This window comes from Ovis aries, chromosome 16 (genome assembly GCF_016772045.2).
Source record: "Ovis aries strain OAR_USU_Benz2616 breed Rambouillet chromosome 16, ARS-UI_Ramb_v3.0, whole genome shotgun sequence".
Classification (NCBI taxonomy): domain Eukaryota; kingdom Metazoa; phylum Chordata; class Mammalia; order Artiodactyla; family Bovidae; genus Ovis; species Ovis aries.
Genome location: NC_056069.1, coordinates 58,898,568 through 58,922,135, shown reverse-complemented (window position 1 = coordinate 58,922,135; position 23,568 = coordinate 58,898,568). Strand labels below are relative to the sequence as shown.

Genomic DNA, 23,568 nt, shown 5'->3' with positions numbered 1-23,568 from the left:
TAAAAGTGAATAGTTAAAATAAGCCTGTATCCTGACTATGAATTAAACTGGTCACTTGTCTTCCTCTGCTTTAAGGTTCATAATGGCTGAGCTAATTCAAACTGAAAAGGCCTACGTAAGAGACCTCCGGGAGTGTATGGATGTAAGTAAGTTTTTTTGCTTGTTTGTTTAGATGGGGTATATACAGTCTTGCTGTTTATTCTTGTATGTGGTCAGTCACTTCAGTCGTGTCCAGCTCTTTGCAACCCAATGGACTCTAGCCCGCCAGGCTTCTCAGTCCATGGGAGATGGCCAGGGCTGTTTATTCTTACCTATTTAATTCTTAAATTGGTCTCCCGTTTCGTTGTTATTTTTGAGATTGAAAGTGCACAGGCAGCCCTCTGTACATGTTTCTGCACTTCTGTGAAGTTCCAGGCGTGTTTTCGCTCATTACAGAGATGATAACAGTGCTAATCCTCTCGTTTCATTTATCACATGATGGCCTGGCTGACATTCTCTCTGTAGAATTTTACAGCAGCTTCAGAGAGACACGCCTACCGATTACAACCAGCCACTGATGCTCCGTAGTTTAACGAATGTCCTTTGTACCTTGAGGAGCAGCTTAATCCCCAGATTTGAAGATGGGAGTATATTTAGAGCCGAAAAGAATAGACAGTATGCTCAAATATTAATAGCAACTGAGATTTGTCTTAGTAATAGTTTCTCATGTTGCTTTGTAAGAGGTTCCATTCTTAAGATAACATTTTTAGTTAGACATTAACTCTGGGTGTGTACTGATGGAGAGCAGAAGTAGCTGTTTCTTGGAGATGTGCTCAGGGTTTTTGTCCAACCCTCTCTGTTTGCCTCCCGGCCAGACCTACCTGTGGGAAATGACCAGCGGCGTGGAAGAGATCCCCCCTGGCATTGTGAACAAAGAGCTCATCATCTTCGGGAACATGCAGGAGATCTACGAGTTTCACAATAAGTGAGTGGCTCCATCTGTAGGGACCCTGTTAGCGGCTCTGGAAGTCTAGGTTCTGTGCTGAAGTACCGTGACAGATGCAGCTTTCCAGTCGAATGCACATAGATTCCAGGGATGCTGTTGGAATTTGAAGGAAGCCTGCCAGTCTTGCTTCAAGGACAGACATTCTCGAGACTGTTTTTCGCAGAGACTCGACTTTCTGTTTTGAATTCACTCTGTATAGAAATGAGATTCAGAAAGCTGGAAGCCGTTTCGTAGGCACACTGGCTGCTCTCGAGCCGTGTAGTCAGCTGCCCCGTCAGTTACTTCTTAGGGTTCAAAGAAAGGACTGCCCTCCACGGGCTGCTGGCTGATGTTTTTGGTCTTTCCTAAGAAGGAGGAGGAAGGAACTGAGGACAGGACAGATGCGTGGTGTGACCAAAGTAAAGTGCACTTGCCACTGGCCAGAGGAAGGGCATGATTTTATTCTTAAAGTCAAAAAAGGAGAGAAAGAAAAGGCAGCAGTAGCGTCTTTAGGTGGAGTCTGTGCACCCCAAATCGTCCAAGAAAGATGGTGCTGGGCCAGAGCCCGTGGGGTCTTCCTCGCTTCTCTGCCCCCCCCCCCACCCCACCACCAGCAAAGACACGAAGACCTAACTGGTTTCTCTGAACTGAGTGTCCCCTAAGTTATATCCTTTGCTACTAAACATATCAGGCTCCCCAGGTGGCAGTAGTGGTAAAGAACCCGCCTGCCGGTGCAAGAAATGTAAGTGACAGCAGATTCGATCCCTGGATCAGGAAGATCCTCTGGAGAAAGACATGGCAACCCACTCCAGTATTCTTGCCCAGAGAATCCCATGGACAGAGGAGCCTGGGCTGCTACAGTCCTGGGGGTTGCAAAGAGTTAGACACAACAGAAGTGACTTAGCACACAGCCTCTGAACAGCTAGGGTAACGATTCTACTGGAAAGTACCCGAAAGTGAAAGGGAAAGTCACTCAGTTGTGTCTGACTCTGCGACCCTACGGTCTATAGAGTCTATGGAATTCTCCAGGCTAGAATACTGGGAGTGGGTAGCTTTTCCCTTCTCCAGGGGATCTTCCTGATCCAGGGATCAAACCCAGGCCTCCCATATCATGGGCAGATTCTTTACCAGTTGAGCTACAAGGGAAGCCCAGAAAGTATCTGAAGGCTGAACTAATCAATTGTATGAAAGCCACAGTAACTTACCCCAGTTCATAGCTCTTGCTGCACATTTTGTTAAACTAAAATCTGAACAATACAGTTTTCACTGCTTTTGATTAAAATGATGCAATTCAGACTTTGCCTAAATTCATGGTATGCTTGGTCTCATTCCTGGCATATCTCGTAAAATGCTTTAAAACACCTTAATAATATAATAACTGTTTTTACTCTCTGCAGCATATTCCTAAAAGAGCTGGAAAAATATGAGCAGTTGCCGGAGGACGTGGGACATTGCTTTGTAACCTGGGTAATGAAACCTCAGCAGCTTGTTCTGTCACTACTGTTTGGTGGCTTTGAGGGACGTTAGAAGGAACACTGTCCGCTTCTCAGATGGCATCCTTTTCTCCTGGTGTCTGCAGACAGAAAAGCAGACTTTACCCCCAAGGAATTACGTTCTCCAACTAGTTATTACTGTGGAGCTAACTTTTCATCGGCAGTAGTGCTGGCTTGGTTTAGAAGGTTGGGTGAATATGCCAGGCCCCCACATGGCCGTGGGGACTCCTATGCAACTGTGAGTCCTGGTGACAGGCCCTGCTGTCTAAGAGTGACGCTCAGGTTTGCACGCACTGTTGTAGGAGGAGAGGCCGGGGCTCTGTCCTGACTCCCTGGGCCAGCGGAGGTTTCTGGATGTGTGTCCTATCGCAGGACATGTTTCTTCTTTTAATATCTTTCTTTAGAAAAGATATTAAATAAATATCTTTTATTTATTGGAGAAATAAATTATTTATTGATTTTATAAATTCGAGGCTTAGATTTCATTTACACACCTGGCTTCTTTTTACATAAACAGTTAGTCATAATTTGACTTACTGCCATTTGAAAGGGATACTACTCTAATTCTCTTTTTGTTTATAGGCAGACAAGTTTCAGATGTATGTCACATATTGCAAAAATAAGCCTGATTCTACTCAGCTGATATTAGAGCATGCAGGATCCTACTTTGATGTGAGTAATTGGTTACTAAAAAAAAAGCTGTGGTGGTTTCTAAGTTGCTTTTGGTGTACGTTAAATGTAGGGATAACTTTCATAACTTTCACCTAATTAGTATGATATCATTTTTTATCAATCAAAAGTGGAGTATTCTTATACTTATGTTTTAAAAATATTTTTCTATAGTACTGCAAGCTCTATGTACTGTAAAAATTTCAGACTGTAATATGCACATGTGTATATATGTCTTTACTTACAATTTATATATACTCACTAGTTTTTTTATTTGTAATATTGTACATATGAGTAATCACTTACTTTTCCCACTTCAATTTCATGATGTACTTAATTTCTAAAAGCAGCCTACCAGTAAAATTTTACACATGGCACTGTAACAACTCAGACCATTGGGAGGTTCATTAATTATATTGTCATGGTTGTAAACATAGTTCATTTTTTTGGAAAGACTTTACAGAGAGGTTGTTTAGAACAAAAAACGATGGAGTCTTATGATACATAAAGTGATTGGGGGGGTTTCCAGAGCATAGTCAGATGTGCCAAATACATTTTGTTTTGATTCAAGATAAGGTACTTTCGAATGTTAGAGGTAATTTGGTGTGTGAGTCCACGAGGTTATTAGACTTGTTCCCATGCTGGTGTTTGTACATGGCCACCTGTGACCATCTGCTGTTCTCTGAAAGTCTGCGAAATTAGAGTAAACTTTAACCTCTGTCTTTGAAGTAGAGCCCTGGCTGTAGATGGCCCTCTCTTAGTTGTCATTCTCAGGACCGGTAGGTCATTCTCAGGACCTATTCGCCCTGGCTGGGTGAATAGGAAGCCGACTCTCAGCCCAGGGTGGCCCTTTCTTTCCAGTATTTCACACGACCCTGGGTCTTCACCATTATGTGGAGCCCACCACCATGGCCCTGTGCAGTTAGAATTATTTAAGGCCTAAGAAGCAGTGAGAGCGCGTGGCACACATAATGTTCAGAATCAGTCATTTTAAAACCCTGCGGCCTAAGGAGGAAGCCAAGAGCTAAGAGATTGGAAATACAGTAGTTTGTTGTGAAAAGGAGAGCAGACAGGAGAGAGCTCCTTATAGTGAGGGGGAAGAAAGCCTCCAGTAGAGAGGGCTGGGTGTGGTCTGTGACGAGGGTGCACACGTGGCTGGAGCTTCAGGAGCTACAGCCAGAGAGTCTGACCGCAGGGCGGGCACAGTGATGGCCATGGGGGTGGGTCACAGTGAACGGCCCAGGGGTCAGGGCACAGTGACAACCATGGGGGACGAGGCACGGCAACAGCCCTGGGGGGCAGGGCACAGTGATGGCGGGGGGTGGGGGGCGGGGCACAGTGAGGGTGAGGGTGGGGGTGGGGCAGGGCACAGTGATGGCGGGGATGGGGAGGCGGGGCACAGTGATGGGGGGGCTGGGGGGCGGGGCATAGTGATGACCCATGAGGGCGGGCACAGTGATAGCCAGACGGGGGTGGGCCCAGTGATGGCCCAGAGGGCGGGCCTGGGAGTGGTCGGCCTCCGTGCTTGACCTCTGCACATGAAGGCCTGTAGTGGAGGGGAGAGCCTGTGTCTTCAGGGCTCAAAGTGATGATTGAGACTTGCTATTTTTATGTTGAGTTTATTAAAAGAAGCAATAATGATTTCTACTGTATATTTGTGATTTCATCATGGGGGTAAATAATGTAGATTTTTAGTTCCTCCTATCTGACCTCCCAGTGGTGTGTGTATTCTTTTTTGAATACAGGAAATACAGCAGCGGCACGGATTAGCCAATTCCATCTCCTCCTACCTTATTAAACCGGTTCAGCGAATAACAAAATATCAGCTCCTTTTAAAAGTATGTATGAAGCATCTTCAACCTACAAAATGTTACACATCATGTGTTGCCACTTTGACATTGTTTTATTTATCTAAAGTACTCTCAAGTTTTTGAAACAACATCTAGCAAATTAATTTTATTTTTAAATTCATTGCCATTTTTTGCCCTGATTTCTCAGTGTATCAAGTAAATAAGAGTATATTTCCTAACTGTGCACCTGAACTTTGCTGACTGACCCTAGTCCCTAACATAAGATTGAGAAAGGAAAGAGAATGATTTAGTGCCAATTCTGGATGATGTAGTACCACTGCTATGATTTCTATCAGACTGACCTTGCTGCTTTCTGTTTATGAATAATTATAATTAAAATCACACTTGTAAAAGTCAAATAATAATTAGTTTTGACAATAGAATGGTAAAAAAACAAACAGACCTTAGAATTTGTGGTAAGAGTTGTTACAGAATTTATTGTATATAATCGACATTTTCTTGGCTACAAGAAAACTAATACACAGCTTTCATCTCATGATGTTTACCCCACTGTCTCCTTAGCTGGTGAACGTTACTAAGCATCAGAACGTACCCAACACCCATTTATCCCAGTAAGACTGTTTCATGAGCCCAATTATGTCCCCAGTTCAGCCCTATCACAGTAGGAGATCTTGTAATTTTTCTGGATATAAAAGAGATACGGAAGATGAAGTTTTGAATGTCCAAAACCCTTATTGACTTTTTTTTTCTTGTTAATTTTTTAAAAAGCAAATCTAGAGGCAGTCAAAGGGGCTACATTCTTTTGTGACAGGACCCCATTATGGCATTCTCCTATCGGAAAGCTCTCCTGCGCTTTCAGAATGTCAGATTCCCATTAGGGGATTTTATGACCACCGCAGCAGAAATATGTGGTTGCTATAAATGTGCAAGAGAAGTCAGGAGGCTAAGTTGTTTATGTTCACATTTGCCCTCTGATTGCTGATTCTGCAAAGGCAGTTTACCCCTTAGTGCCCTCGAGATTGATGGCTTTTGTTTTTCACAGGTGGTTCTAGTAAAGATCTCTGCCTCAGTGACCTCACATCTAGTCAGTCATTCACTATTAAGCTGCTGCTTTAATTTATAAACCTGACTTGATTCTGCCCAGGGGTTCTTCCATTGAGCAATCATGAGCTATGCTGAGCTCCCCAATGAGGGGGTTTTCAGCCTCAGCACATGGCAGTTTTAAAGCCCTTAATGCCAAGCGGCTCAGAATAAGAGGTGCACTTCATCTGGCCGTGAGAACAGGGGTCTGTTGAGCAGCTGCTTTGCCCTAAACCAGAGGTCCCCAATCTCCAGGATCTAATGGCTGGTGGTCTGCCGTGGAGCTGATGTAATGATCATAAGAATAAAGTGTGCAATAAATGCAGTGTGCTTGCATCATCCCAAAACCATTCTTCTCGCCCCGTCCCCCCACCCCGCCCCTAACTCTCGTCCCTGGGAAAAGTGTCTTCCACAAAACCTGGTGCCAAAAAGGATGGGGACCACTGCCCTAGACCCTCCAGGGTGCGGCTAAAGCCAGCTGCAGTGCCACATCCCTCTTGCTGAACACTGGGACACAGAAAGCTGTTGTTGCTGACTGCTAACAGTCATTAATACACTGGGGAGAAAATACCTTGGCCTCCTCTAGAATGTGACTCTGTGGTCCTTGCTGTCACTCATCTAAGACAGGTATTCTCCTACGTAGATGTGAAATGTTATTTCCCTGGGGAGGCATCCTGCAGTCATTAGCGCTTTCTAAACATCCCAGTGCAGAGAAGAAGTGTTTCCCTGTAGACACCTGGACAGCCATGCAGTTCCTGCTGGACACGGGGCAGCTCCAAAGTAGGGGGACATTGTGTGTGTGTTAGAGGCTCAGTCGTGTCCCACTCTTTGCAGTTCCCTGGGCTGAGCCCGCCAGAGACCTCTGTCCATGGGATTCTCCAGGCAAGAGTAAGGGTGGAGTAGGGTGTCTTCCCTTCTCCAGGGGATCTTCCCCACCCAGGGATCGAACCTAGGTCTCCTGCATTGCAGGCAGATAGAGCTCAGGATCATGCTGGATCCTGTGGCCAGCAGAGCAGGACTCACTGGACTCTGACTTCACCTTCGAATGTAACCTCTAGGTGACTGTGCTTTGCTACCTTGATAAAATTGTTTGTCATTTTTGAGGGTCAGTAGTTAACATGTACATTAAACTCATCTTCAGCTATGACTGCATTTGGTTTCCTCTGAAGCCTAAGAAACATCTGACTTGAGCAGGACAAACCCTTCCATCCGCTGGCTAAAGAGGCAGTTCAGGTTTATCCTGCATCTCTTATGAGAATCTCTGCCCAGTTGACCACATCTGTTCTTACCATGAACATCATGGATTTTCATAAACTCTTGTGATTTCTGTGAAGACCTTCTTAGCGGAACATCTTGTGGTCTTGGTCTCCCACAGGAGCTGCTCACGTGCTGCGAGGAGGGGAAGGGGGAGATCAAGGATGGGCTGGAGGTGATGCTCAGTGTGCCCAAGCGGGCCAACGACGCCATGCACCTCAGCATGCTGGAAGGTAGGCCCCCTGCCCCGCCGACGCTGCCCCGCCCCCATCCCCGTGTCCTTGCCCCTCCATGCTCAGTTAGGAGTCACCAGTGGAGGCTCGGGGCCTTCTCTTTCCAAACATTGGTCTCGTTGCTTCCCTCAAGGTGCTCCCCCGTCATTATAAGCCCGTCCGCGGCCACTCCGCTCTGTACCCCAAGAGCACCTGGTCTCCGTGGTAGACGGACAGGTGGAAGGATAGGTAGACCCACCCCCCCAAGGATTACATGGTCCCCCCAGGGCGTGTCTTCCCCATCTCTCCATCCACTGCATCACCTGCTGGAGCCTTGCAGGAAGCAGGTAGCACATCCCTACCCGTGCAGCCGAGCTGGATGTGCAGAATGGTAAAGAGAGAATCAGATAAATATGCTTAATTAAACATTATCATCACGAGCATAATTTCCCTGACTGCTTCTGTCTAAGAAAGCTCTTTCTGTGTAATAGCTTAACTCTTATTGTCAGGTTACTCAAGAGTTATTTTAAGCAGTACTTCTGCCCCAAAGCTTGTGCTGGCCTGTGTCATCACCGTTGGCTGCAATGAACCGTTTTACCGGTGACGGCACAGGTGCTTCTGATTGTTGCAGAGACACCCCATCCCCTCAGAATCAGGGGCCAAGCCAGAAGGCCTTTCTTCCTCTGATGTAAAATCCTGAGCGGGTGGGCAGCCCTCATGGGGTCACCAGGGCCTCCGGCTCTCTGGCTGATCTCTCTCTCCACTCCTCGGGTGTTGTTCTGGGTGGCCAGGTGTGCAGGCTGTGTCAAGGCCCTGTTCACCTTCCATCGGGCAGGCCGCAGGGTAGGGGGCCAGCGCTCAGGGCAGACACTCACAGTCTCCCCCGCGGCCCCGGGCGTAGGTGGGCGTAACTTGGCTACCCCGGCCCAGAGGATGCTGGGAGATGCAGGCTGGCTTGAGCGGCCACGGAGACGGAGGGGCTTCTACTGGTAGAGAGGGCAGGGGATCGCTAGCTGCCCCTGCCTTGCGTCCGCCACGCCACGAAAAGACAGCAGCAGTGAAAGCCAGCCCGCGCCCAGAGCACCACTGACTTACTTCAAGGGTTTTGTGTCTAAAGGAGAGAGAATTCCTCAGGAAACCGGGGCTGTCTCCCAGGAGGAAGACCAGACGAGGGCCTGGAAGAAACACTGGGGCTGCAGAGAGCAGTCCAGGAAGGACGTTCTGGGCTGAGGAAGCAGAGGCTCAGGATGTAGAGTGGAAATTGGGGGTCGGGGGGTGGGGGTCGGTGAGCCATCCTGGATGGGGCAGCTGGGAGGAAAGCTGTGAGCAGTGTGGAAAGCTGGGAGGGACACTGAGGGTCTCAGACGGTGAAGAAGGAGGACTTGGAGAATGAGGCTGTGTTTGTTTTGAACGAGGTGCGGAATACATGCAAGGCTGTCTCCTGGGAAGAATTATCCTCTGTCGGTGCTAGGGAGACTGGAGCCCGAGGCCCAGGTGGGAAACTCGCATCTGGGATTTAATTGATGGGCCTCTTACAAATGTTTAAGCAGCCATAACGCAGTCTCCTGCATCGTTGTTTATTTCCTTTCAATTGACTGTGCCTTTTCTTCACGTCCTAGGGTTCGACGAGAACATTGAGTCTCAGGGAGAGCTGATCCTGCAGGAATCCTTCCAAGTGTGGGACCCCAAAACCTTAATCCGAAAGGGCCGTGAGCGGCACCTCTTCCTGTTTGAGATGTCCTTGATGTTTAGTAAAGAAGTAAAAGATTCCAGTGGCAGAAGCAAGTACCTTTATAAAAGCAAATTGTTTGTAAGTACAGGCCTTCAGAATTGTAAGTTTAAAGGTGACACAATTGCAGTTTTTTTATGGGCAGAGAAAAATTAGCATTGGTTGCCTTCAGTTTTAACCTCCCAAACTGTTCTAAACTATCCTTGAAATTGTCCCGTTTTCATCTTCAGTGAAAGTCTGACATTCCTGAATTCCACTAGAGGGTGCTTGTGAGTGTCAACATGCCTAAGTTTAGGAAAATTGTTTCTTTCTCAATTATGTAAGATCTAACTGTGGGATAAGAGAACACTTTATAAGTGAAATTAAATTATTTATCTCCTGTGTGCCTTAACTAGCTTTATAGATAAATTGAGCATATCAGAGTGTGGTTAAGTAAGTTCTCATATTATTATAATTAACGTTTCATTCACCAGCATTGGAATTCACTTAAGCAGCTTTACAGGTGGCTTCCTGTGGGCTCTTAATGAGGAAGCTTGATTTTTTTCATTAAAAATAAATGTAAGAAAAATAAATGATCTTGGCGGCTCTTTACAGCAGCAAAATATGATTATTAGAGAAAATTGTATAAGCAAAATCACTTTAAAGATCCACATGCCCTCCATTCCCCGACTTCCACCCAGAGACAGCCTCCCTGCGGTGCTTGACAGATACAGCCATGCATTTACCTTTAACTTGTCATGTACTTCCTGGCAAGAGAAACATGACCTGGTTCTCTTTTCCACAGGTAGCAGCCCCACCCAAGTCTCTATAAACCACAAGTCAACACTCAGAAAAGTCTCGGGCGGGTGTCAACTTCCAGGTCCCCTGACCTCCGCCTCCCCTTCACAGGCAATACCTCAGAGAGTTCTCAACACAGAATTTCTGGGCAGGGTCAGGCGGGGGAGGAACAATCACTGCTGGAGAAGAGGAAGCACAGGAGGACTTGGTTTCTTCACCTGATGTGGCAGATCACTTACACGTGTTGGTAGAAATTTGCAATTTGGACGACTTACATATCTTCGTGACATCCTCATGTTAATCAAAATCCTGGAACAATAGAATACGACCAAGCATAGAAATCATCTTAATAATCACCTGGAGTTTACACATTCAAGCTAATGGCTTTCATACCATTTTCCCTGGCTTGTGTCCTGCTTGAGATTGTCTTCTGGACCACAGCCTGCCTGACATCATTTTAGATCATATTGTAACTGCAGAGAAAAAATGCAGCATTCCTGGCTAGCCATTTCACTAGCTGGCTTTAATCAGTCCTTAGAGACCACTCTAGTCTGTTTTAGAAGCTGATACATCTTCACTTAATTTATCTTTCAAAAGTTAAGGTTCTCTCAGAGGCCAGATTATGAATCATTTCCCTTGCTGGAAGGGAGAATGCATTGGGATGAACTTGATTATTGAAGGGGGGATGAAGATGTTGACCTGTATCTCCACCCCTGCAAATGCATGTAATTACAGGCAGAAAGTTTGTCTCTTTGCCCTTAAAATGATTGGTGAACTACTGTACATTAATGCTGTTGATAAGTACATTGGAAAACAACTGAGGTTTAAAATACCATTTGTCTTCCGTGAAGCTGCTTCGATAATGAAGACTCATGGTGGCAGCTTGGGCACAACTGGGACAGACTCATCTTAGTGTTAACAAAGTTGAAAATAGTCAACTCTCGATTTTCCAGATAATAAGAGTTTTCAGCTATTTTGGTTTTCCTGACTTGGCCTGTTGACCTGCATCAGGATTTCCAGGTAGAAGTACTCAGAGGAAGCAAAAGAGATGAAGGCAATCTTGGGTAGCCTAAGAACAAAATTTCCTCATTTGAACTGAAGTGAGACCCAAGGACTGTGTATCATTGTGTCGTCACAGTGCAGCTTGACCACGAGTCACCAAAAATGACTTTCTCGCTCTCTGTTCTATATCCTGCCTAATCACGTAATTGTCTTTTTTTCTCCAGACCTCAGAGCTGGGGGTCACAGAGCACGTTGAAGGAGACGCTTGCAAATTCGCACTATGGGTGGGGAGGACGCCAACTTCAGATAATAAGATCGTCCTTAAGGTACGTCCGCTGAAGCTGGGGAATGTGCTCTGTGACATGTTCACCATATCTGTTACACATGTGCCTTTTTTCCTGTTGTCGTGTCCTTCTTTTTGTTCCCTTGGTGGCCCCTAAGCTTGGTGATTACCGCAGAAAGAACAGTAGGATGAATCCAGTGTGGTATTCTGGTGGTGCAGTTTCTTGAGCTAGACTTTTGCTGCCTGTAGAAGATCACATGGAGAAAGGTCTTTCTCATCTTCTCCATGCTTCTAGTCTTATAGAGTGTGTTTTTTTAAGTGAGTATTTATCCGGGATGATTGTTTAAGAGATACAGCAAGTCAAGGTACAAAAGGAGGGAGCTATGGACCAGTAGCTCCCATTGTACACTTGACCTCTGGTTTCCAGAGGAAACTAGCCCTCAATGCATCTGTGAGGGCATTTTGACACTTTCAAGGCTGAACGTGCCCAGAATCTCTATGGAGTCCTAGACTCTGGCTTTCCAGTTTGGAAGCAGAGAAGGGCGGGGGCACGATCAGGTACAGGGTTTGTTATGTTATCGTTTGAAGTGTTGATAAACACTGATGTTGTTTTTGAGTATATAGTCTTTGAGAGAGGAATATATCTTTGAATATTTGATTTGAACTCTGTTTTGATTATACTGACCTCTCCTAGGAATGATGGAGGACTCTAAGGATGTCTTAGGGACTTTCCTCCTCCTGTGTTTAAGAAAATACAGATGGAACTGTCTTTTTGACAGTTCCATCTGTCAACTGTCTTTCCAACTGTCTGGAAAGACCATAAGAAACTTCAGGATGTTTGGGGGCAAATGTAGCTGAAGATTTGTAGAATATTGGGAGACGAGCCAGCAGCTTAATGGGCCTCTGGTGTGTGGACTTGCATGTCAGTGATTTTGTCTTTTACATTCCTTTTCATCTCTCTACGGTATTTCCAGCAACTGTGAGTTATTCAACAATACTGCATTCTTATAGAGTGTCCACTGACTATGGAATCCGTTGTGTTCCTAAGGTCTTTATTCACATGGAAATGATGGATTGTTTTGCAATGACTATATAATTACCCACCCAGTGTATTTTTCTTGTTAGTCCTGGCATAAAGCCCTATAAAATATAAATTGCGCTGATAGCTAGATATTAGATAGCTGAGCTTTTTCTAGGGCATAAAATTTCAAAGTGTATTCAAGACCTGAAAACTTCCAACTTTGGTTGAGTGTTTCTCCAGATTAGCTGCAGTGACGAATTCCCAAGGGTGCATCTGAGAAATCATGCCAGATATTTTAGTCAGATATGTTATTATTTAGCCATATTTATTATGTCCTAAATGAAATACCCATGATGCAGTTGAACAGTCAGATTTACTATAGGCTTTACCAAATGAAAGTTAGTTTTCTCGGGAATTTGGGGTAGTATTTTTCTGACTTCTAGCAAGAGACTAAAGGAAATGATGTCCTTAGTAATTTCAGAGGTTGCTTGGTGGTGGTTATGGCATAGATGGTGGTGGAGGTGGTGATGGTGTAGATGGTGGTGGTGGTCGTGTAGGTAGTGGTAGATACTTTAGCAGTGGTGTGATGTGGTTATGGCATAGATCGCGACGGTGTAGACAGTGGTAGAGATGGTGGTGAGGGTGTAGGTGGTGGTGGTGGTCGTGTAGGTATTGGTGGATATTTTAGCACTGATGATCGTAGTTATGGTATAGATGGTAGGGAGGGTATAGATGTTGGTAGAGGGGGTGGTGATGCTATAGACGGTGGTGAGGATGTAGACAGTGGTAGGGATGGTGGAGGAGGTGGATATTTTAACAGTGGTGGTAGTTATTGTATAAGTGGTGGTGAGGGTGTAGATGGTGGTGTGAAGTGCAAGTTGCCCAGTTGTGTCTGACTCGTTGCGACCCCAAGGACAGTATAGTCCTGGAGGCCAGAATACGAGAGTGGGTAGCCGTTCCGTCTTCCAGGGGATCTTCCCAACCCAGGGATCGATCCCAGGCCTCTAATATTGCAGGTGGACTCTTTACCAGCCTAGCCGCCAGGGGAGCCCGAGCTGGCGGTGGCGAAACGCTGAAGCTGTCAGTCGCTCAGCGTGCCTGACTCTCTGCAGCCCATGGGCTGTAGCCCGCCGGGCTCCTCTGTCCATGGAGTCCTCCAGGCAAGAATGCTGGAGGGGGTGGCCGTTCCCTCCCCCCGGGGGATCTTCCTGGCCCGGGGCTTGAGCCTGGGTCTCCTGCACTGCAGGACTCCCACATCACTGTCACAGTCGCCGGGGAGGCCCAGTGGCGGCAGTGGCGATGGTAACGGTGGCAGCGGCAGTGCTGGCGATGGCCTAGTAGCTGTAGAACAAACTCATGACCTTTTTCACTTTGATCATCTGAAAAGGAAAGTTTTATTTCTAAATCCTTTCTTAAACAGATTGAGACTATGAAGCAGACTTTTCCCTTCTCCTAACCAAGTGGGACCTTTGCTGTTGTTCAGATGCTAAGTTGTGTCCAACTCTTTGTGACCCCACGGGACCACAGCATGCCAGGCTCCTCTGTCTTTTGCTGTCCCTCGGAGTTTGCTCAAACTCACGTCCTTTAGGCAGACAAGTGGCCCGTGGCCACTTGAGTCGATGATGCCATCCAGCCGTCTCATCCTCTGTTGCCCCCTTCTCCTCCTGCCTTCAGTCTTTCCCAGCATCAGGGTCTTTTTCCAGTGAGTTGGCTGTTTGCATCAGGTGGCCAAAGTATTGGAGTTTCACTTTCAGCATCAGACCTTCCAGTGAATATTCAGGGTTGATTTCCTGTAGAATTGACTGGTTTACTTAGTCCTCCAGCTGCATTATCTTCGTTTTACTGTTTCTGAAAAATTGGTACCTTTTTCCCGCGTTTAATTTCTTCAAGGTTAGGAGAATTGCTCTCCATAAAATGTAATACTCGGCTTGCTTTATTTAAATGACTGGGATCTTCTTTATTGCTGAACAGTGGTATGGGTCTCCTCTGCGGTTGAAACCCTGCCAGATGTTCTCACTCAGCCACTTCCCTTTGTTTAACCTCCCAAACATCTGTATCAGGCGTGTAAATTCCAACAGTTCCGTGTCGGTCACAGTTTCCATCCTGAGACACTTACTTCATGCACAGACTCCCCAGCTGCCTAATCTTTCTGCCTCCCTCCCCAGGAGAGGTGGGTTTCACTGCTCTCCTGGCCCCGGATCTGGGAAGAGAAGCAAGAGACTCCCTCTGTCCTTCATTTATTTCCCTCAATTTTCCCTCAACTGAGCAGACACATCCTCCAGTTAAAATATGTTATTTAGAAAGAGAGTTCTCAGTCTTAATTTCCTTTCCCAGCATGGGCCTTGACAAAAACAAGATCCACCATGAGAAAATGCTTGGGTTCCCCTCCCTGCCTGATCTCATGAATCGTCCCACTGACGATTGTTGTAATCATTCTCAGGGAATTATGCTTATATCATAGGAGGTGGATGTTTTCCGTGAGGAAATTAAAAACTGTTGCTAAGGCCCAGGTCATGTAAAAAGGGAGGGGGGAAGAAAAAAAAAAAGCCTACCTCCTTTGAGGCTTCGTGAAAGAAAAATCTGGAAACTGTGATGCCATATGTGTGCATTCAGTCAGCGCCTGTTGAGTGCCTGTGATGTGTCCTTTGCAGAGAACCTTTGTCCAGTGATGCAGTGGAGTTGAGGGAAGTCCGCCATATGTAACTGGCTACAGTAGGCTGCCCTGGTTTATCCCAGCGGCATAACGCATGGTGGATTCAGGCAGAGTTTGAGGGGATGGGTGTGTGTGGATGTCCACCCCCAGGAATGCTGGCCTCTTCACCTGCTGGCAGTGTGACCTTGGGTACATTTCTAACGTGTCCAGGCTGCGGGTCCTTCTTTATGGCAGGAGGATTAGGGAGGCCTAGACTCCATAGGGTGCGAGTGGGGGTGGGGAGCGGGTGCAAGCGGAGAATCGGCGCAGCTGCACCGGTTGATCGTGAGTCCCAGGGGCGAGGTGGCAAGATGGGTGGGGTGGGGGGCCGCTGGTTCAGGTTGTTCCTGGTGCTCCAAGGGCCATGGGCCACTTGTCTGCCTAAAAGGACCTCAGGACATTTGGGTTTGGGGGCAGCTCTGTTTTCCTAGAATTTACCCAAGGCTGCTTAAAAAGTCTTGGGGCTGGGGAGTGATCGATTGCTAGACTATTCAGAGGTCTGGAATATCATCAATGCTATACAGAATAAAAACGGTCCAGATGACAGAATATTCAAAATTAGGGTCATTTATTGGGTGGCACATTAAATACAGGATGTGGTTGCTTTTCTGCTGAAAAGTTATGTTTTAAATGAACAACTCACGGAATGCGGGGACCTGAGTGTGGTCAGTGCAGTACCCTGACCAGTTCTCACCCTCTGTCCAGGCCTCTAGTATCGAGAACAAGCAGGACTGGATCAAGCATATCCGGGAGGTGATCCAGGAAAGGACCATCCACCTGAAAGGCGCCCTGAAGGAGCCCATTCACATCCCAAAAACGGCTCCAGCTACGAGACAGAAGGGAAGGAGGTCAGTGTCTGGGGACGTTTTTCCAAGTTGGTGTTTATTTAAGGGCAGTAACAAGGCAATGTTTACTTCCTAGTTCTCAGAAATCATTTTTCTCAAACATTTTGAGGAATGTTCTTTTTAAATACAATTCACACATAGCATCATTCTTCCTAATGAAATTGCTTCATCAAGACAACAGCCTCCTTCACCTTAAAGCCACTGAGGGTCTACACGCACATCCCTAGTTCTCTTCCTTTTCCAACCGTTAATCCATGTGCATGTGTGCATAGTGCCTGTGACCTTGGACGAGTTGTGTAGCACCTACACGCGTTTGCTTCTCGTCTCTCAGACGGCACTGACCATTTCGGCTGTGTTTGATCACTGGGAGAACCAAGTGCAGTGGTAGGTGGTAGACATGCAGCCCAGGGTCCAGCCCAAAGCCTGTCCTCACTGAAGAGTGATCGGCCGTCATCAATATTAGTATCAGCCACAATCATACAGACTGATTCCCACTTCTTTGAACAAGTCTGTTCTCTGTCTACTGTCTGATGGACGCTCGTCACCAGTCTTGAGGCACAGACCCAGCAGTGTCAGGAATCTGCATTTTTGTGTCTCCAGGGATGGAGAGGATTTGGACAGCCAAGGAGACGGCAGCAGCCAGCCAGATACGATTTCCATCGCCTCCCGGACATCTCAGAACACACTGGACAGCGACAAGGTGAGCGGGAGCCGGCCCTTTCTTGGGGGAGGCGCGTGTAGCCAGTCTCCGGTCTGTCGATAAAGGACAGTTTGTCATCAGCGTTTCAAACAGTTGCCATGGGTTACGAGGGGTGCCAGGAGCAAAGACGGAGTGTCAGGATGAGAGGACTTGAACCCTGAGGATTCAGGAAAACAGTCATTCATCCTCTCCAGTGCCATTGCATGGTTCTCTGTGCGAGTGTCCTAAGGTTTTGTGTTTAAGCTTTTTTATTTTATATTAAGCAGAAGACCCTGTTGTCTGACATTAAATCTTACACAGAGCTCTGGTGCATAAAAGCAGGGCTGCTCTGACTGAAGCAGGAGCAGTGGCATCTGCAGAGGATAGGGGAGGCCTTGAGTCGCCATGGACTGACCACCAGGAGGCCCCCGGCTGGGCCTGCACCTGTGCTGACCACCAGGAGGGAGGGTCTGATGTCCATCAGAGAAGTCTAGATTCACCTTCTACAGCAGTGGCCTACAGAGTCCTGTGATCCTGTCTTGATAAAATCAATAAACCTACAAAACAAACCGATAGGAAAAGATGGACGCCTGGGTTTATGTGATACAAGGGTGACTAGAGGACCCTGTAAAGGCCGGTGGAGGGCATCGATGTCCACAGAGGCCTCTGTCCCTACCGAGAGGAACACCTGCCCGGTTTCCTTTCTAGAGGACCAGACAAGGTTCTTGAAACAAATTATTTAACATCAAGTAGGGGTTTCGTTGGGCTTGCCTCAGAGCTCCGTTGAAGGAGAGTCTGCCCGCAATGTAGGAGACCCTGGTTCAATTCCTGGGTTGGGAAGATCCACTGGGGAAGGGATAGGTTACCCATTCTGGTATTCTCGGGCTTCCCTGGTGGCTCAGCTGGAAAAGAATCTGCCTGCAATGCGGGAGACCTAGGTTCAATCCCTGGGTTGGGAAGATCCCCTGAAGAAGGGAAAGGCTACCCACTCCAGTATTCTGGTCTAGAGAATTCCATGGACCGTATAGTCCATGGGGTCGCAAAGAGTCGGACACGACTGAGCAACTTTCACTCACTCACCTGGGGGTTTCCTTGGTCTTGCCATCGGTTCAGGATTCCTAGGTAGTTTCTCACTGTTTGACCCTGGACTTCCCCACGCGAGTCCTTAGTCCCAGGATCTAGGGTCTGTCTGCACTCAGCGACAGCCCACTCCCCGCCCCGACCTCCAATCTCTCGGGAGCGACTGCTGTCAGAGAGAGCCCGGCATTGGGGCCGGTTCCCACAGCTGGTCTCAGGGGCCCAGACGTGGCTCTTTTCTCACTCAGCTTTGCAGAAGAATTCACAGTATTGACTGTTGTTTCCAGGACAGAAGTAAGTAGGTTTAAAAACGTTGTTTTCCTCACCACTTTCGTGTTTTCAGAATCCTTCTAATTCGAGTAATTAGCTCTTTCCCAGCCTCCTTTTTGACTTCACTAAGTAATAAGTCCCAGAACTTAGACTGCTTTGAGTACCAGGATTGGAGAACAAAAAAAAAAAAAAAAAAGTGTCTCATTTGATTTTGTTCCGAGCTCAGTGTATTACATTCAGCAAGTATTTCTCACCAGTGGTAATAATGAGGAATAAGATAAATGAGCTGTTCAGGCATTCAGTGCCTAATAGCCTCTCTCTCTGCAGCCCCACCCGTAGCCTTGCGGTTAAGAAAATAAATTGAACTTGGACATTTTTCTTTAGAGTAATCCTGAGTACTTTCTTAAAAAAAAAAAAAAATAATAATTGAGGTAATTGGGTTACCTAAATAGTCGCACAAGACTTCCACCTGAAGGAAGAGTCCGAAATAACCGTGGCTCATGCCGAGGGGACCAGCCACCTTCATCCAGACCCACTCACAGACCCCCCAAGGCTGACTGAGCATCACACCCCCGCTGGGACCCACCAGGCCCCAAACTCAGAGTCTTACCGGATATTCTCTCGTGGATGTGGTCTGTGTTTATCTGAGTTTGCGGCCCGGTGTCAGGATGCAGCGCTTTCCCTGCTGAGGGTGTGGGTTCGATCCCTGGACTGGGAACTAAGATCTTATAAAAAGCAAGGTGCTAGCTATACATACATACGTGTATATGTAAAGTCTATTCTAAGAATAAGTTATTTGAGTGAAATTGCCAGAGAAACCTACCTGTAAAGAGTTCTGCCTTTGGAAAGGATGTTGAGGTCTTTTCCGGGGATTGGTTCTAGAAGAAATGTAGCTTTGTTTCTCTCTGGTGGTTTCTGTGTAGATGGGTGGTGAGGGTTTGGAAGTAATCCCTGCACCTGGTAAGGGGGGCTCCTGGTTCTCCAGCCCCCAACTCTGAAGTGCAGCTGCCCGGCACCAGGCCGTGCCTGCAGTTGACTGGAGTCCACAGGAGGTTTACCTCAGACATAAAGCTCTGTCCTGAAGTTGGGAAGAGTTCTCTTGTTCTGCTTGGAATAGGCCTCTAGGAACTCAGAATCGAGCCTGCACAGCTCCTGTAGAAAAAATAAGGCATTATTCTAGGAACTGTTGCTTTTAAGGCAGCAAGTTCTAGTACTTTATGAGAGGGAAGGAATCAGCCACCCACAAAAGCATGGGTTTGCAGAAATTAGTCATTTTACACTGAAGATCTATTGGGGTATTGGAATTATTCAGGAGCCACCTCTTAAGTATTTTATCCCTGAAGGTAATTCACCAGTTTTGGTTTACCTCCTCTCATACCCAACCTCTGAGCTTCCTTCCTTGGGTCAGAAACCCCCACCTGCTCCCAGCGCCACGTCTTCAAGGCGGCGTGTAGTCAGCCCTCCACCCGAGCCCCCAGGGCCGTGGAGGCAGTGGCCTCATTCTCAGCCTGACGTCCTCGTGACTCTGAAGCATGGGCGGCGATGCGCCAGAGCTGTTGGCTGAAGTGGAGGTGGCTATTTAACGGCCCTCATTGAGGCCACAGGGCTTCAGTAGGCTCAGAAGTACATGAAAGGGCTGACATGTCCTCCTCAGGCCGTGGAGCTGCAGGGGCTTGTCCCCTCCACTCTGGGCTCTGCATTGAGGAGAACAAGCTGCGTGGATGTGTCCGAGAGTGGGGTTTGGAGGGGCCACACCCCTGGAGCTTCATACAGGCCATGGTGCGTGGCTTCGACCACACACACGAGCCTGCACACGTGTGTTCTCCGCCTTCTTCTTGCAGCCATCTCCCTGTCTGTACTTCTCCGATAGGACGTCTCAGGGTCAGTCGATGACTAGGGAGGATACATTTAGGAAACGGCCTCCTTTTCTGCGTCAGTTTGTAAAATGCACTGTTGCGCTAAAGTGGGCTTAACCAGAAACCCTCCTCTTATCTCTGAGGCAGTTAACTTTTCGTATGTCTCGAGGTTCTTCCCACCCTCCATATTTCACGTTTAAACAGTCTCTGCTGACAGAGGCAGATAGATCTGGCAAGCGCAATTACTTAACCATATTCTGCCTCTTGGACCTCATTTACGATGTCTGTTATGAGTTAGTTGTTATCATGGAGTTTGGTTCCCTTTCAGAAACTGAGTGGGGGGATGTTTTTGACTTGGCCTCTTGGAGAATTCTTGAAGAAAAGTTATCTGCCCAGCGCCATAGTGACTCTCAGACGAGGCACAGAAGGTTTTGAGTCTGGGGAGGAGGGGCTGCTGGAGACCCCTGCTTTCCAGGGGACGCCAATGCAGTTAGCCGATGCAGACCACGGGTCCCCACGAGGACCTTTCTTTCCTTGAAATGTCGGTTTTGAAATAGGCCATCTCTCTGTCTCAGATGTAATTCAGCACTGATTCCCGCTCATCTCAATGGTATTGTGCTGATAAAGCGATCTCATGAAATTATGATTTGAGTTCCAAAGGAATCAGACGCTTGCCAGATTCTTACCTCATTTGTCCTAAGCTTGCCTCCCCGAGGTAGGGAGGAGAAGCCTCCGGGGCACCGAGGGGACGAGGGAGGCCTGATGACCCTCACAGGGCCACCCAACAGTGGAGTGGGGAGCCAGAAACCGAATGTGCATTTAATTACCTGGTGACTCTATAGCCTGTTATTTCACACTCAAGCTGAGTACAAGCTAAGTACTTTTAGCATATTAAAGAAGCAGTATTTAATATTTTTTTCCTTCTATCCACTTTATTAGTCTTGTGGTTTGCTTCATATAACAAAAATTTATATATATAAGGAAAATAGAAAAATATGAGGGTCAAATATAGGCTTCTATAGAACAGAGCTGGAGAAGGCAATGGCCACCCATTCTAGTACTCTTGTCTGGAAAATCCCATGGATGGAGGAGCCTGGTAGGCTGCAATCCATGGAGTCGCTAGGAGTCGGACACGATGGAGCGACTTCACTTTCACTTTTTCACTTTCATGCATTGGAGAAGGAAATGGCAACCCACTCCAGTGTTCTTGCCTGGAGAATCCCAGGGACAGGGGAGCCTGGTGGGCTGCCGTCCATGGGTCGCACAGAGTCGGACGCAACTGAAGTGACTCAGCAGCAGCAGCAGCATTGAACAAAGCATCTTGAAATTGGGATGGAAAAAGTAGCCAAGGCAAGCCGGGGCAGCCTGCCAGAAAGGGGCCCAGGCCAGCAGGGGGCCAGATGTGAGTTTTCTTCAGGGCTAAGGCCACGCAGATCTTATTTGTAATGAGCAAGACATTCACTTGAGGTTGGTACTTGGCATGCTCTGCCCTAAGCTTGTGATATGAATGTGTGAGTCCACACATTTAGAAAAATAAACGGTTTCAGTTATTTTTCATGAAGTGTATTTAGCGCTACGTTGAGGATATGAAATTTTATGCAGTTTAAAAAGTCAGTAAACCTCTGGGAAGTGACAGTCTCCACTGTAGGAACTTGGACGGGTTTACACAGATAGTAGTGTTGCGGCAATATATAAAGTAATTAATGCCAGTACGTTTTAAAATGTGGCTGGATTCACATTTTTAAGAAAGGAAACCTGCGTCCAGCCTACTTAGGAAGTGCCTTCCGCTTGCATTCAGCCTCACTGCTCACATACCCAGCCTATGTGCCAGCCCCCTTAAGCTCATGCTCTCTCCTTTGCCCGAAGCTGCCAGAAGCAAGAGGGAGCCTTGACTCAGAGATTCCGCCCCATGGGCTGGCTTTGCCAGAACCTCCCAGGCCTCCTGTAGGTTTGCCCACGTAGGCATGAAATTGAATCACTCCATCCGGAAGCCTTTCCATTGACAGCGCATAGTTTTAATTCCCAGGCATCAGAGTCCTGACTCTGCCCAGACGGTAACAAGAGTAGAGTAAGCAAAGTCTTTAATGACCAGCAGCAGATGATTGGGCTTCTCTGGTGGCTCAGATGGTAAAGGATATGCCTGCAGTGCAGGAGACACAGGTTCAGTTCCTAGGTCAGGGTCGATTCCCTGGAGGAGGAAGCGGCAACCCACTCCAGTATTCGTGCCTGGAGAATTCCATGGACAGAGGAGCCTGGTGGGCTACAGTCCATGGGGTTGTAAAGAGTCGGACACGACGGAGCAGGGAGGGGCTCCCAGCCAGGCCTCTGAGCTCTGCTGCTCAGCAGCCTCTGCACCCGTTCCCTCATCTGTAAAAGCGGACAATACTGCTCCCTACTCCAGGGCTGTACTAAAAGTGTGTGTTTAGAACAGTGGCTTGCATGTCCTGAGTGCTGCATAGGTTTCAGCTGTGACCGTGTCTTCATTTGAAAAAGCGCCTCCTTCCCAGCCACTCAGTATTTGCTGTTGCACTCACTATACAGCGGCCTCTTACTGAGCACTTTTGTTGTTTTTTTTTTAATGTTTTATTAGAGCATAATTACTTTATTGTGATGACTTTTGCTGTAAGTCAGCGTGAATCGGCATCAGGTGTACGTGTGTCCCCTCCCTCTGGAGCCGCCCCCTGCTCCCTCCCATCCCACCCTTCTAGGCTGTCACGGAGCACTGGCTCTGGGTCTCCTTCATCAGACACTGAACCCCCACTGAGGGTCTGTTTCACATACAGCATGTATATGTTTCAGCGCTATTTGCTCATATCATCCCACCGTCTCCTTCCCCTACTGTGTCCAAAATGTCTTGTTTCTTCTTTGCTGCCCTGCAAGCTGGATCATCAGTACTATCTTTCTAGACTCCACGCGTGCATGCCAAGTCGCTTTAGTCGTGTCTCACTGTTTGCAGCCCTACGGACTGTAGCCCGCCAGGCTCCTCTATTCATGAGATTCTCCAGGCATGAATACTGGAGTGGGTTGCATTTCCTCCTCCAGGGGATCTTCCCTGACCCAGCGATCGAACCTGCATCTCCTGCAACTCCTGCATTGAAGGCTGATTCATTACCTCTGAGCCACTGGGGAAGCCCTCTAGACTCCATATGTACGTGTTAATATGCGATATTTGTCTTTCTCTTCCTGACTGACTTCACTCTGTATGACAGGCTCTGGGTTCATCCACCTCATTAGAACTGACTCAAATGGGTTCCTTTTTATAGCTGAGTAATATCCCATTGTGTATTTGTACCACAACTTCCTTATCCATTAGCTGAGCACTCTTGATTGCAGTGGATTTAGAAGCTGTGTTTATTAGAAGCTCGAAGCTGTACTAAAGGTAAACTGCTCAGATTTAGCGCCTGGACTTTTGCATCTTGATGTCTCAGCAGTAAACGCTGACCACATACCGAATGGGCAGCCTCTGAAGAAGGGGAGATTCTCGGTTGAGACGTTTTCCCAGCCACTCTTCTTCAATCCTACCACATCAGCTGCACACGTGTAGGGTGTTGACTCCGTGCTCTTCATGAGGTTGATCCGTGCATCCCCAGGTGTGAGGCCATCATCCCCTGTGCAGCCCAGGCCAGGTGCTGCCCTGCAGGAACAAGCAGGGGACACCCTCCCTGCCGGCAGTCTGGCAGAGGTGTCACCTGGCATTGGTTCCCTCTATCTTTCTAAGTAACTGTGGCTTTTTAAGTGCGCCCATAAAGCCACAAAATGAATGCAACCTTTGCTGACTTGAGTTCGGTGCAGTCGTTCAGTCGTGTCCGACTTTGCAACCCCATGAATCGCAGCACGCCAGGCCTCCCTGTCCA

The 23,568-nt window shown here is 47.4% G+C and overlaps 1 protein-coding gene across 3 annotated transcripts in view; it reads left to right on the top strand.

Moving 5' to 3' along the window:
- Nucleotides 1–23,568, top strand: part of TRIO (trio Rho guanine nucleotide exchange factor) — a 355,580-nt gene that overhangs the window by 237,338 nt on the left and 94,674 nt on the right. For all 3 annotated transcript variants that reach the window (XM_060400268.1, XM_060400269.1, XM_042233930.2), the window contains exons 24-33: nucleotides 76–142; nucleotides 855–964; nucleotides 2,362–2,431; nucleotides 3,040–3,129; nucleotides 4,872–4,964; nucleotides 7,393–7,504; nucleotides 9,103–9,293; nucleotides 11,216–11,317; nucleotides 15,693–15,835; nucleotides 16,433–16,532. In XM_060400268.1, coding sequence (XP_060256251.1) covers nucleotides 76–142; nucleotides 855–964; nucleotides 2,362–2,431; nucleotides 3,040–3,129; nucleotides 4,872–4,964; nucleotides 7,393–7,504; nucleotides 9,103–9,293; nucleotides 11,216–11,317; nucleotides 15,693–15,835; nucleotides 16,433–16,532 — 1,078 coding nt within the window. The remainder of the gene's footprint in view (nucleotides 1–75; nucleotides 143–854; nucleotides 965–2,361; nucleotides 2,432–3,039; nucleotides 3,130–4,871; nucleotides 4,965–7,392; nucleotides 7,505–9,102; nucleotides 9,294–11,215; nucleotides 11,318–15,692; nucleotides 15,836–16,432; nucleotides 16,533–23,568) is intronic.